Source organism: Epinephelus fuscoguttatus, linkage group LG3, assembly GCF_011397635.1.
Source record: "Epinephelus fuscoguttatus linkage group LG3, E.fuscoguttatus.final_Chr_v1".
Classification (NCBI taxonomy): domain Eukaryota; kingdom Metazoa; phylum Chordata; class Actinopteri; order Perciformes; family Serranidae; genus Epinephelus; species Epinephelus fuscoguttatus.
The window spans coordinates 13,317,721-13,332,578 of NC_064754.1; the positions used below are offsets into that span (position 1 = coordinate 13,317,721).

The window sequence follows — 14,858 nt, forward strand, 5'->3', positions numbered from 1 at the left end:
TCTTTGGCTGTGTTGTTCACAAAATTAAACAGTGAAAGGGTTCCTGATAATGAATAACGGTATACAATCTGAATAAGCTTTCTAGAAGCTTGTCAGCAGATGGGTATTTCTCAGAGGTCAGTGCCTCTAAGGCCAGGTCCACATATACATCAATATTTCCTGAAAATTTGTAGCTCCTTCCATATGTTTTAGCCTTTCGTCCACATGCAAACTGTGTCTTAGGTCACTGAAAACTGACCTTTTATAAAACTCCTTCCAGGGTGAAGATTTTCAGGAATCTTTGTTTGCAGTGTTGACATGTAGAAGGAAGGAAACAACAGGGTTCTTGACTTGTGACACCAGACTGTGAATCACTGCCTCCTTTGTGTGCCCTCAAAAATGTTAGTTTTTCCTGTTTTGGCTTTTCAACCATGGTCAGAAAGCACAAGACTACCCGCAGGGAAGACACTTTGTTTTGGTCCCTGGGGCCAGAGTCGATAGTTGCTCCCGAGATAACCTCCATCACTCCAGTCAGTACCCGGGAAACAAAACACAGTAAACTGCTGTTGGTTTTGAGCAGCCTCAGCATACACTGTATTTGTGCACAAACTGCAAACTCTCCTGTACATCCACTGCTACTTGATCATCCACCACTAAAACTCTCTTCTCCGCTCTGCTCGCTCCATACACTGCATTCCCTGTCACTCTGACACACAGTATGTTACGGTATTGGCTCTGCTATTGTCCAAATGAGCTATGCTGCTTTTACAACATTAATGAGGCAACATTTTGTGAAGTGGTGGATGTGGCCAAAATGTGGCTGGTTCTAACCTTGCTAAAAGGACTTGCTACATGTTTACACGCAAACATACAGTTACTCTTTTATTTTTAGCGGGGCATGGGTGTCAGAATGAACTACAGAGGTCACTGCTCCATGTAGCCTTACGATAGTAGCTTTTTCAGGCTTTTGATTGGCCAACATCTTCCTCTTCTTTGTGTTGTTGGGTTATATCATTGCCTGTTGGTTTGACATGCTCTGACAGCGCTTCAGTTGGGGGGATGTTGAGAACAAAGGAGGAAATAACCCCATTTTCAAAAATACCTATGTACGTGTGGACTGGGCCTAAATAGCATCCTATATGCTGTGACAAACTATTTCATCATAGAGAGTACAGAGAGAGGAACTTCAGATCCTCTTCTGCTAAGGCTTGACACAAATACACACAGTTAGGGGGGTATCCCTGAATGTGATAAGGATATGTTGCTTTGACAACATTGTGAAGTCTTTGCCATTAGTGCACAATGGGGAAAAAAGAAACAGAATCCAGTACAGAATAGTTAGCCATTATCAGGATATTGTGGTACAGTATACAATGCATACATATTGGAGTATATGCACACATACTCAGTATTTCTTGTTCTGCATTTACATTCTCTCCTTTACAGATGACATTTAGATATATCATTCTTTTTAAGTGTGTCCTTCCTGTCTTGGCTCCAGTTTCCACACATCTTTCCTCTCTTTCTCTTACCTTTCCTTCACTCCTTGTTCTTATCTCTCATATCCTCCCCTGCCGTCTCTCCAGCTCTATATCTCCTCCTTCAATTTCAAGAAGCCAGAAGCCATTGCGAAGTGTACTGCATGACTCGATGTTATTGCTGAACATTTAATGGCATCCCAGCCCCCAGTGATTTTCGAAATTTCACAAGTCACTCTCAGAAAATGACACCTCTAGTCACTCTGCTGTAATTTGGTGAGAAGACAAACTTGATCATACTGCCAGAGTTTTGAACAGTATAGAATCACATAGGAAAGCAGCAGGCTATGTAACCTAGGTAATCAAATGTCCTGCATTGTGGAAAGTTTGTATTTTCAGTCTAAATGGTGTTATGAGACTTTTTCTTCATGGAAACACAACTCTGGGTTTAACTTAAAGTAGTTTGATATGGCATTAAAAGGTTAAATCAGCATTGCTTTAGCCTTAGCAGTCCAGGCCAACTCTATGGTGAAGAGTGGAAATGAGACACTATTGTAATGCTGCATGAACATGTACTTTATTTCTTTTCTGTGGCAGCGAACATAAGACATGGCCTTGCTACAAGTATTATGCAGCGCCCTGAGTTTTATGGCTGACTACAGTAACTTAATCATCCTTAACACCATGCACTTCACTGCAGCTGTACGGCTACCTCCTGCCACTTCTCACACACACCAGAGACTCCCAAGAAAGAGTTCCCACAACAACCCTGCTCGGCAGTGTCACATGTGACATCAAAGACAGTATGAAGGTTTGAGTAACATTTAACAGTTGACTGAATCTTGGCAGTAACTGCAGCCATTAAAGCAGCAGCCAATTGCCAGCCAGCTGCCATCTAATTGGTTGTGAGCTTTGCTAGCTTTCCGACAAGAGCATCCAGGGATTTTTTTCTTTGTGTGACATCTTGAGAAATGAGCAATTCCCGCAGCAGCAAAAGAGCAGTTGACTTGTAATTGTGTGTCCAGTCTATCATTGTATGTTTCTGCTTTAACATCATTGTAAGACTGGAAGGTTTTTGGCTAATAGTAATAGTGTGTGTTATGTTAGATGAATTATTTTGTCTGCCTTCAAGGTTGTGCAGTGTTACAATGCTATGTGCAAGCGTCCATAACTCTAATGTCAGCACACTAAAGCTGCAGTCAGGCAGACCACAGTTATTGTGTAGTTTTGGCATGTTGCTGGAGAGAATCATGGGATGAGGGCTTGGGTTGCCAGGAGGTAGCATGTGCAGTGACATCAGGAGAATGGTCAGAAACTGGTTGAAAAAAATATTTTCTCCACTGACACATTAGTTTCATTTTGCACAGGAGACTTTTAAGACTAAATACCACGGCACTGATGGTAAAATGACTCATTAAAAGGGCCGTCGTGCAAACACCATAGTCATTTGCAAATAGAGTGTATTGCGGAGGCTGATCATACATCAAGAATGCAACAATGTTGAGACTGCAATAATAAATCTAGAGGATGTTTTTTGTATTGTGAAGGTTATTTCGGGTCTAAGCAATACTGATGGTGAAAGCAACTCAACAACAATCTTCTGTTTGTTTGTTTATTTCAGGTGTACAGCCCTCAGTGCAGTAGGACTATCTGTACTGCTCTCTGTCCTGCTCTGTTATTGCATAGGTAAGACCACACACCTTTTCTGTTTTTATTTATCTCTCTTGCACACACACACACACACACACACACACACACAAATCCGTGCTGTGAATACATGTACCCACATTTGTCTGAAGGGTTAGTTTAGCCCAGGTGCAGGATGACAAACGAGACTTTTATTTCTGCTTTGTTCATTGTTAATCCCACCTCATCTCTCTTCCAATCTTGTCCAGCTTCCTTCCCTCTCTGGCTCTTTCTGTATCAGCCGTTCTTGTACTCTTGTTGCTGCGTGCGTTAGTTTTCACTCTGTGGTATGAGCCCATCAGATAACCAGACTGCCAGGATTTTCCTTTCTCCAGGCCTTATTCGTCCCTCTCTCCCCCTCCCTCGCCACTATGTTCCAGGATGTGCTATAGGTGATGTGTAGGATAATATGTCGTGCAGATTTTACGGTAAATTATAGCTGGAATCCTCTTTGGAAACATGGTTTTAATAATACAGTAAGCCATGTTGTACTCTTGGCAAGCTGTGCTATCAGATTTTCAACATCACTCCATCAGAATCAAGAAAATGGGTCACATGATCATTTTTTTTCCATTACACTTCTTTTTTATGTAACAATAAAATATCGATTTAGGAACTCAAGTCGTTTTCTTCATATGAAGAAACCTGCATAATAGTGATGACAGACAAATATGTAGTTCATCAAATTGTAGGAATGCTTTGTGCACTTTACTCCCAGGGTGCTGATGAAAGGCAGGAATCTTCTTAGAGTAATAACTCAAAGAGTTCATTGTCAGGTTTATTTAGTTTTAGATGAACCTGACAAAGCCAGTGATGAAATGTGTTATTTTAACACAAGACAGAAGGACATAGATTCTGTAGCATTTCTCACAGATTTTTTTCCAGGCATTAGTCATGTGTGCAAAACACCCCCTTAAAAATGCAATTTTAATACACCCATAATTACCTTAGTCTCTTTCGTGACTAAATGTTATATCTATAACACAGTTTTAATGTTTAAATTTTCCTGTAACAGCCTTTGCATAAGTAAGGTAACCCTTCCCCTCACTGTGATTTTGATCCGCCCAAGGCAGTAAGGATACAATTACGTTGGACCCAAAATTAACTGTGGGTCAGTGGAAATCTACATCATCTTACAATGTTAATATTTGGCTTAATTACAAATGTTGGCAACTCTGAAAAATTACCCTTAAAACCACCGAGTAGACTGAGACTGTGTTGCTCTACTTTATTAAGTGAGAAATGCTACATCAGATTTCCAAATTGATTTTAAAAATGTATCATTTTTTATTTCGATGGTTGTGTTGCAGACGTTACTTTTGTGATAGACTTGAATGTGAAGTCATCCAGACTTATTCTAAGAGTGTGCCACTGAAGTCATTAATCTCCTCAACCTTGCTGGACTCACTGGAGGCGTCTGGCTAACAGCTTATACCAACAGGCGTCTGCATTTGCATAAAAGTAGTGACCCATGGGGAGGGTCCCGCTCTTTCAGAGGCTGACGAGAACACAATTTGGAATATGCATTATATCTGGGCACTTAAATTTAACAGCTTTTACTTTGGTTGTGAAAATTTGAATTTGAAACTTGAGAAGCCGCCCAACATATTTTGTAAGAGCAGGCTTCAGTCCAGAAAGAAAAAACTAATTAGTATTAGCCTTTAAAATCCCAATGGAGGCATCGCATTTACAGCTGTAGTCACGAAAAATACTTCAGTGCTTTCTCTCTCCTCCTACAATGCTTTAGAACTGTCAGGGCAGTTTGCTCCCTGTTAGATTGTGTGCGAGTGATATTCTTCTTAAAAAGCCTTGAGAGAAAGAGAAAGAGAGAGGGAGGGAATGATAGAAAAGAGTCAGAGGGGAGGAAGAGTGGTATTTTTTTCTAAAGGTCAACGATTCCCACAACGAACAGAAGCAATTATGATTGGAGCTCAGGTGGTCCTTGGACTTGGAGATCTCTTGCCACAGGCTAGTCCACGTGTGTGTGTGTGAGGGGGTAAATTTGTTGTTACATGCTCGGCTATTTGTGTGCACGTGTGTGTGCTTGTATCATGGGCTCCCTCATGTAGCATTGTTAGAAAGATGTTGTTTTTTTTTTTTTTTCATTCGAAGCATCTGTTTAAAGTTGACACACACACAGACAAATCTGTCTCATTTAAATGGAAGAACACACACACACACACAGCAAAAATCTACACTGCTATTCACATACAAGAGATCCACAAGAACACATGAACATATAAACACACATACGTGCACGCACATGCACACTGAGAAACATATACACAGGGGTGCAGAGGCACATGTGTTTTGTATTTCTATACGGTCTGTTACAGAGTATCAAGAGTGGGGAGAGGACATATATTAAATGCCCTACACCACAAAGGAAGAAGTCCCTAATGAAAGCACGTAGTACTCCAGTTTAAATCTGGTGCATTGGAAGGGTTTTTAAAAGGACGTTTTTTTTTTTTCTTGTGCCAAAGAACTGATGAATAATAAAAAATGTGGTACAGTATTGTGTGAAGATGGCAGACCAAGAGATAACGTTAAAGTTTTTCCCAATTGTTTAAAGACGTTTCCTAAAACTATAGCTCAGTTTCTCAAAAGTCTGAAGACAAAGCTGAGGAGAGGAAACCATTTTGTGAAAACACCAGAAATCTATTGCAGAATGAAACTAAACACTGCACTCAAAACCATGTTATCTTGAATCTGAAACTGAATCTTTCCACCAAAACAGTACACACAGCTGTCATATAAAGATCTTCACATTACACGATTTTCACCCTGATTTTGCTCCGCGGAGACTATTTTTGATCTTTTGAGTGTTCATACCTGCCGACATGTGTTTCTTTCATCGGGAGTCTCGCCAACTGCGTTACGACCTGTGTGTGCACACAAAATTTCTCCACCGAGCCCTCGCCGACAGAGCCCCAAATAATGCGGTGACGTCAACAAACTACGTATTTTAACTTGGAGACGACACATTATAAAGGCATGGAAATTCTTCCAAATATAGAATCAGATCTGCCTCCAGAGTCTGGGTCTTTACATTTTCAGAATTATGTGCATACTGGTAGTTTCATTTAGCAAAGGAAGAAAAAAGTCATATCTGTCTTACGTGACTATTTAAAACTGTGTGTGAGCTTTAGCCTTTCTTTTATTATGTATGCACTCTATTTAGATTTGAGGTGCATGCTGTTGTATTGCAGTGGAAATAAATCCTCTCTAGTCTGATTCTTGATTGGGCTTTAATGGAAAAATTAGTGTGGTTTCTTTTTATAACAAGCCAACATTTAAAATTAGCAGCTCATTTACACATTGACGTGAATGTCTGAAACGAGTTTTAGAAATGTTTCTGAGACAAGTTTCGCACTTTTGCAAATGTCTGACAGCTCTATGGCTGAGCTGATGCTTTGACCGTCCCTCCTGGCTCCTCTCCCAAAGTCTGTCAGATCACGTTCTAAGCCCATTCTTAATAAACAGCTCACATGCAAAACACGTTGAAATGGACTAGATGCTGCATGCATGCACCGGTAGTTACACATATGCAAATATGAAGGGATGATCCAGAGTTGCTGTTTTTTTTCTAGTCACTGAGTTTATATGCTAACTGGCAACATTGTGTTAACAAAGACACACACATACACACATAAAACCTCCCTCTGTGACTAATTGAGCCACGGTGAGCCCCATAAAACAAGGCCCTGCATCGAGCAAATACTCAGCGGCTACGAGACCTGTTATGCCCCTATTCAGTAAACCCATTACAATGAATGTGCCTTTGTGACTCCCACTGGGGTGTGCTGATTTTTAATGATTTTGTAAAATTCATTCATTCAAGTCTTTTTCGGTTCAGTACTTTAACAAAAATATGATTTTTTCTTCGCCCACACTTCTCTGAAACCAGTTCATCTAATTATTCCCATCAGTGTGAGTCAGGATACACCGCTTCATTTTAATCATTCCAGGAATTAGCTTATACCTCCTTCATTTGCAACATTTGCACGCAGGCCTAAGCTATATTGCCATGGGTCTAGTATCATTTTGGGAGCTACAGTGTAATGATTTGAAATAATTAGCAGATGTTGATTCTAATCTCTTATGAATCCGCCATGTCAGTAGTTTGTAAAATTACAAGGACACGGTGTCAGAAATGCAAAGCACCTCTGTCACGTAGGACTCCTGCTGTTCAGCATGTGTGTCCAAAACATAGCTCAAAGGCATAGAGATGGGCTGAATATTGGTATGGCTCAGATGAATGTTGATACAGTAATTAAATTTGACCTGTGCTTTATGCAAGTGGTTCTTGATATCACAGTAGAACAATTCAATTCTTATTTGTCATAGATGTCAACTATAATTTAATTGTAATTCTACAAAAACTAGTACATCATGGTAAATGAGCTTTTCAAGTAAATCTACTTATATAAAGGCTCAGTTTTTTTTATTGTTCTGTGGTTTTTAGTTTACTCTTAAAGAAAGGGCATTCTTTGCTGTATGGCTATGCCTCCTGTATTATATCATCTCACCTGTGCACACAAACAGCATCATAATCAGGGAAATATTTTGATATTTTAATAGTGATGTCACTCATTTTAGGGTCAGCTGATATGTTCAAGGAAGTTATATACATGTTGCAGATAATTAAAGTTAGCAATTTGGAGAACTTTACAGCCCAATGTCTGCTGTCTCATAACACAATAAGTTTCAATCACACAATTAGATTGGGCAATCAGATTATCAGATGAGATCAGTGAATAATGCATATTCTGTAAAAATATTAGAAATGTTCATATATATTTAAATCAGGAGAGACTCAGATTTTTATAGTTAAAAGAATATTTATTAACATGTGCACATAAGAATGAAAATGTGGAAAGTCTTTAGTGATCACACCCCATAGAGATGGTATGATTTCAGGAGGTTGATAAATCTATAGTCGAATAGGGAACCCCCCCAGGATCTAGATGGTGGTGGTGGTAGAGGTGGTGAAGATGAGATGAAAAGAAGATGGAGAAGTGCTGATGATCTGGATGAACAGAGGAATGAGCCTTTCTTGAGTTTGTCCTAGACTCTGGATACGATGGCTGGAGATGAACGGAGTGGAGGAGGGCGTGACAATTCTGCCTAAAATGACAGCTGACAGCAGCAGAGGAGAGAGCAGATTTAAAATTTTGCAGTAGCATCCTGATTGGCTGAGAGAGATTGTGGCGAAGTTTGATTGGATAACTAGAAGAGTGAACACCCATTGTCAGCTGATGAGAGGAAGCAGTGGGAGGAAAAGAAGGGTGAGCACAAAGAAAGTCTTCCTGATTGAACTTGAGCTTCATTAAAGGATCTGCACACCTACAAAGGTGTTTTCACTCTCTGAGGTTGCTTCGACCTCTGCTGAGTTTGAAGTTGGGCAACACCTGCTGGCAAATACATTATGTTTAAGGTATGTTTCGGTCAGGCAACAAAACACATTGGGGAAGGTTAAGGCTAGGCATCTAAATCACTTGTTTAAATTTAGGGACAGGAACAATGTTACATTTAACAAAAAAAAAGGCCGACATTTCAGTAATACTTCACTCCTGAAATCATCACTTGTATGTCAGTTACTCTCCCCATGTAACGTTGAATTCGTGAAGAAAACGTGTTTTCCTTGCATGTCTCCACAGTAAAAGAAATATTCCAAAAGGCGAACATTGTTGAAGAATTAGAGCCATAGGGGACCACGTTTAACAACAGCAAAACAATATCAAAACATCCATTTACAAACTCCCACACAACTCATGCAGTATAATACAAGTCTTATTAATCCAGCCGTACGCTCAGTACTTCCCAAACACATGTTTTTTTGCTAAAACATCACTCTTTAAAACACCTCAGCATGGATGAGTTTTGTGCCTGCAAGTTTGTTCACAGATGTTTTGGTACAGTGTTGCTGTTGTTAACACAGCCTCCTGTGAACTCAGTTCATTAATAATTTTCTCAATTTTTGGATTCTCCAGTCACTGTGGAGGCGTGCAAGAAAAACAGTGTTTCATTCCCAATTCAATATAACATGTGGTGAGTAACTGATAAGAAAATGGTGATTTGGGGTTGAAGTATTCCTGTAATTTCAGCTCTGTGACTGGATTCAAAATTCAGCCTCCTTCTTGAAATTCTGACATGCCACACAGACATCCACTACTCTGATCTCCACCATCTTAGTTTCAGCTACACTGTATAAAGGGCACAATACTTCCTGCATTGGCATTTAGCGTTGGCAGTGGACATAAATCCCGAGGTGCAGAATCATCCAATATGGATGCAATTCCTCAGGAGACTGGAATAACTTTTCACTTTCCATGTAACAAATCAGAATGATAAAGGTGGAAGTGGCCCCATCTGGTGCAAGAAAATACACAGCAGAGAGAGGGAGATGTCAGGAGACCTTTTACACAACCGACATTTTTGACCTGTCACAGCGGGAAAAGCACTGGTGTTAATAATGGCAGCAGCCCATGTACGTGCTTCCTTGTTAGTCTTATGCTGCGTTCCAGACAACTCTGAACTCAAAGTTGAAATCTAGGGACAAATGAATTCCAATACTATGAAGAAGGAGTTGACATCATGCAACAATAGCAGCACAAATGGAAGTGCATATTTCATTCAACAGGGGAGGGGGTATAATGTATGTATATGTTTCAAAGTATAAAAGTGCTGCATAAAGAACATATAATGGTGTATGTTACCTCATGTGTCGTTTTTCTTCTGTTTCGTTTATATATGAGAAGGCTGCACTGCTGAGAGTACAATTATGTGCAGTATTGCCAAAGAAACATCAGTTTGTCACGGTCAGACATGCTTTTCGTTTGCATTTGGCTTTGTGCACCTGAAATGTTTGGAGATCGGAAGTTGGAAGTTTCAACCGGGAAATTCCGACTTCCGACGCAGCATTAGACACTGAAATGGGATGCAGCCATCACTGATGTTAATAGTTACACCTGTGCTTTTCCTCCGTGGTCTGCTTTTGACAAAGTTCTGTTGAGCATACTCTGTACACCCACACACAGAACTGAGATGAAGTCTAATCAGGCAACATAAGTAAAAACACCTGTGTGTGTGTGTGCGTGCATGTGGGCGATGGATGTTGTAGCAGCTTTACATTATGTGATGGGAGCATTTTTTCTTCCGTCAGCATTTATAGTTGCTGCACACCATTTTGAGCACACACGCTTCAGGGGATGAGTCATTTTCACCAGCTACACCTGTGAATACAGCAGTATGACTAAAACATAAAAAAGAAGTGAAACAGATTCCTCTGCCAGGTCACACACTTCCTTCTTTTAAAGTGGTGAATCAGGCCGCTGCGGTCCCTCCGTGTGAGTCGGATTATCGGGGCTGAACTGGGATCATTTTGCTCTTATGAATGGACGCAGTAAAGGCTGACAGTGCGCGCTAGGTTGTTGATTCCAGTCCTGCTTTGAACACAGTAGGATAGTTCGTCTTCTATTGATCCAACTGGTTCTCCTGCTGCAGGGTTTTTTCCAGGAAGAGCTTCTACAGGATGGTTTCCAGCTTCGGCTTCTCATCACAGCTTCAATTTGACAAACATATTAATATTTATAAAGAGTAGAAAATATTGGGAACTTGTTAGTAACTTGACAGATTACACACTAATTGTTTACACTACCTGTCCTCTAGAGCGGATGGGTATATAGCTGATGCCAGCGTGACCTCCATGTAGCAACAATCTATATGGTTTCATAGCTTTCAGCCAAGCTCTCAGCTATTTTTTACCCTCCTTAAATCCACCACCAAATTTCTCTGAAATGTTCTATTAATTCCCAAATTTCCTAAAAAGGTTCTGTTAGAGATAACCACTCTAGTATGACTGTTACCATGGCCATTAATCCTCACACACACTCATCCGCACACACATGCACACAGGCTCCTGTCGATTAGCCAGCACTCTCCCATGACCCTTTGCTCCTGTCCTCACCAGGAGGGGTTGTGGATAACGTGCTAGCACAGCACGGCTCTAATTTAATGAGGCAGAGAGGTGTGTATGTGTGTGCGGAGTCGGTGTGTGTGCGAGTGTGTGCGTTCCCACTAAATGTTCCCAAGTTGAATCAGTAATTGGTCCTTGACACAAGTCTCTCTCATATCTTGCTGTGTGAGGAATCCAGTCCAGACTCTTCATGTGTTCTTCCATTTTCAACCAACAAAAACAGGTCGCTGCTTTAGATCTTTTTAGCATCTCTGTGTCAGGCGCTGTCAGGGGACGTGAGCCTCCTTACATTCTTAAGATCTAACTTATCTCAGATGTAAAATAACTGGGGATTTGCCTGTTATATTCTAGTGTCCCATGGTGGTCTGTGCTCTGTTTAAAGGCTCCCAAATGTATTAGAATGACACACTGATCCTCTGTTTTGTTTGTTTGTTTTGGCTGATGTGGAAATGATCTAATATAAAGGACATTAAATTCTGGCACATGATAAGAGCTCACTATATCACTAATGCTCGTGCTGGTAGTGGACTCCAAATCCTGTATCATTAAGCAGTGCCTTGAACGGGCTGTTGTATCAGGCCTCGGTTTTGAAATGCTGTTTTTCTGTTAATAAGTCCTGTGAGCTGCCATGTGTTAGAGTGAGCTCGAGCATACAGCAGAACCAAAGCTGTCCCCTGTGTCCCACAGCATAAATTGTGAACGGTATGTTGTTGATGCAATATTACTGTGATACTATGACAATGTTAAAGCGATTGGCTAATTATGAACTGTTCAGTGTTGTTTAATGTTATTGCACTGTGACACTGAAAGGTGGTATCAGGGTGTGAGGTAATACAAAGGAAGAAACCTACTTCTGGGTAACTTAGAGAGTACTCAGCTGCACATTGGGACATGGGTGGATTATGAGACAATGGGCTCCTGGGCACAGACATGAAGAAGGGCTCACTACCTCCCCAGGAGCAAGACACACAGACTCTCTCTTTGTAGTCCTCAAGCACTGGGCTGGCCAAAATGATAATCACGATTATTTTGATCAATGTTGAAATTACATTATTAATTATTAATCATGATTACTCTTTGTTTTAGACTTTCACCTTTGAATAAAGAGTGCTGCTTTCACTTCCATGTTGTGCTACATTCCTGCTAATGAACAAATATTTGCATCAAAATAGGACTGTTCCTTATTAACAGTGCCTCTCCTTGAAGCAAAATATGAATAAAACTACCCAAACATTTTACTTTTAAAATTTGATCATCAGAGCACTGCTTTTATTTTCACCTTGTGATACTTTCCTGTTTATGAACAAATCTTTGCATGAAAATAAGAGTTGAAATAAGGTTCTTCTTTACCTGAATTCAATGGATCAGGGCGTCGGTGGATTAGTGGTAGAGCAGGTGCCCCATGTGCAATGCTGTTGCCGCAGCGGCCTGGGTTCGAGTCCAGCCTGTGGCCCTTTGCGGCATGTCATCCCCTCTTTCTTTCCCCCTTTCACACTTAACTGTCCTATCCATTAAAGGCAAAAAATGCCCCAAAAAATATCTGAATTCAGTGGATCTCCTGTGGATGCCTATCCGCTGCATGTATTTCTTTTTACTGCAGTCACGGTACTGTGACACGCTGCAGCGACAATGTTATGAATGTCTGAGTTGACGCTGGACAAGGACGGTGTTAATGGTACAGTGACGTCAGAAACATTACTCCTCTTGGCCATCATGAATTCACCGTACAGCTGATTGTGGTGTTTTACAGATGGATTAACAAGTAAATTGTGTTGCTTTGAAGCACAGACATGTCTCATGCTTTCTTTACATATGATTTGTTCTTTGCTATGTCCCTACAACATAATGAAATAATGATGGTTAATGATGGATGATTTTTGTTGCAGGTTGCAGCTGCAGGGTGCACATTCAGTGGCATGACAGTGTTTCAGAAGTGGAAGCTGCTGTTAGTTTAGGAAGCGCTTCATAGTATGAAGCTGCATATCATGCAGCTGAGCTTTCTATGAGTGGAGCACAGATTTACAACATCAGTTTCAAAAACATACTGTTTTTCTTGAATATCTCTCCTTCATTTGGGGAGAACATTTTGTCTCTTAAGTTATACAAACAGAAATTGAGGCATCATTTCTAAACGATGTATGCTAGAGCTCCTGAGGAAAGGTCATACTATATTATGTAGGAATCCGTAATATACCCTTTTAAATGTTTAATCGCTCAGTAGTCTTTCCTTTAACGGCACCTTCAGGACAAACTTTTCACCAGTCCTTAACTTCTTCAGACTTTAAACTTCTGTCTAGTAGAAACCTGTAGAAATAAAGTCCACAGACACTTTTGGTGAATAAATAGTACTTTTCCTTGTGTTGAAGATCATTTTTTCATTTGTGCCTGAATCCGGCAGAGTGAGACTGGAAACAGTGGGCCGCGCTGTGTGATGTGGATAACTCAGTGTAAACTCAGACAGCGGCCCACATTATTAAATTGCAGTGTGTAATTCTGTTGGACTGACAAGGCAAAGCAGAAAACCAAAGTCCCCCTCTGCAGCTTCATTTTGCAAAATGCCACATCAGCTCTGCAGTTCTTCACCAGACAGTCAGCATAATTCAGAATATGGGAGTGAATGAAAGTTTAAGCAAGGAGGTGTGGCAATGAATAAAAATGGGCTCCGTGGGTGTGGATGTTTCTGTTCAGTTTAGTTTACACCAATTTTATTTTGGGGCCTCAGAAAAATCTGCTTACATCTCAATTGAGATGCAAGGACGGGGAGGGAGATAACAAGTGAGCAGATTATTTACAAGCCCAAGGGCAGGCGTACACACACACACACACACACACACACACACACACACACACACACACAGATATAGAAAGAGAGTAAGCACGTAGGTGGTAGAGGTGAGTGTTATATTGTGTTATGTCAGATTAGCTGCTGGAGGCTTCCTTTGATGCTAACACACCCCACTGTATCTTTCCCTGGGTACTACGTGTGTGAGGGAAATTGGTTGTAATGGTCGTGTGTGGCTTTATATTTATTTAAACTGTATGTGTTTCAGTGTGGGCTTCAGTTTGTGTGTGTGTTTGTGCAGTTACCACCTAATTTGCGTATCTAGCCTCATAGCATCGTAGATGCTATTCATGTTTCCAGAAACATACTGCCTGTGTTCAGTATGCCTCACACAGCCCTGAGTGTACATGCAACCAGTCACACACACACACACACACACATACACACACGCACACACATTCACGTTCATGTCTCTTTTCTTTTGTCTGTTAGTGACCCAGATAGACACATTATTTATTGTTGTTTTGCTTTGTCTTTCTCTTCACCGTCCTCCCTTTCCCACCATTCTATTCCTCCCCTCTTCATATCTACCTCCTTTTCATTTTACACACAAACCTTATTGTCTCTCTCTTCCTCCTCTCCCTCCTCGTCTCTAGCTATGCACCTGTTTGGCCTAAACTGGCAGCTTCAGGAGAGCGAGGGATATGGAGCATTTGAAAATGGAGGAGGGGGAAGAGATACAACTCCAAACACCTTCATGGTGTCTACAGACAATGGTGAGTTCCTACTTTATCACTTTTTTGATCCTTTCCTTTGACAGGAAAAGCAACAAAGGATATGGGAAAAGTTGGCCAAAAGATGTTTGCTCCAGTTTAAGTTTCTTTACTGAGACCTGAAGTGTTCGTGAGGCTGTAAGGAGAAAGCCATTTAGCTTCAAACAGAAATTTAGAAATCA

The 14,858-nt window shown here is 40.7% G+C and overlaps 1 protein-coding gene across 5 annotated transcripts in view; it reads left to right on the forward strand.

The window, feature by feature from the left end:
- LOC125885026 (teneurin-3) overlaps positions 1 to 14,858 on the forward strand; it is a 409,411-nt gene that overhangs the window by 269,113 nt on the left and 125,440 nt on the right. For all 5 annotated transcript variants that reach the window (XM_049570393.1, XM_049570405.1, XM_049570397.1 and 2 more), the window contains 2 exons: positions 3,079 to 3,143; positions 14,560 to 14,679. In XM_049570393.1, the coding sequence (XP_049426350.1) occupies positions 3,079 to 3,143; positions 14,560 to 14,679 (185 nt within the window). The remainder of the gene's footprint in view (positions 1 to 3,078; positions 3,144 to 14,559; positions 14,680 to 14,858) is intronic.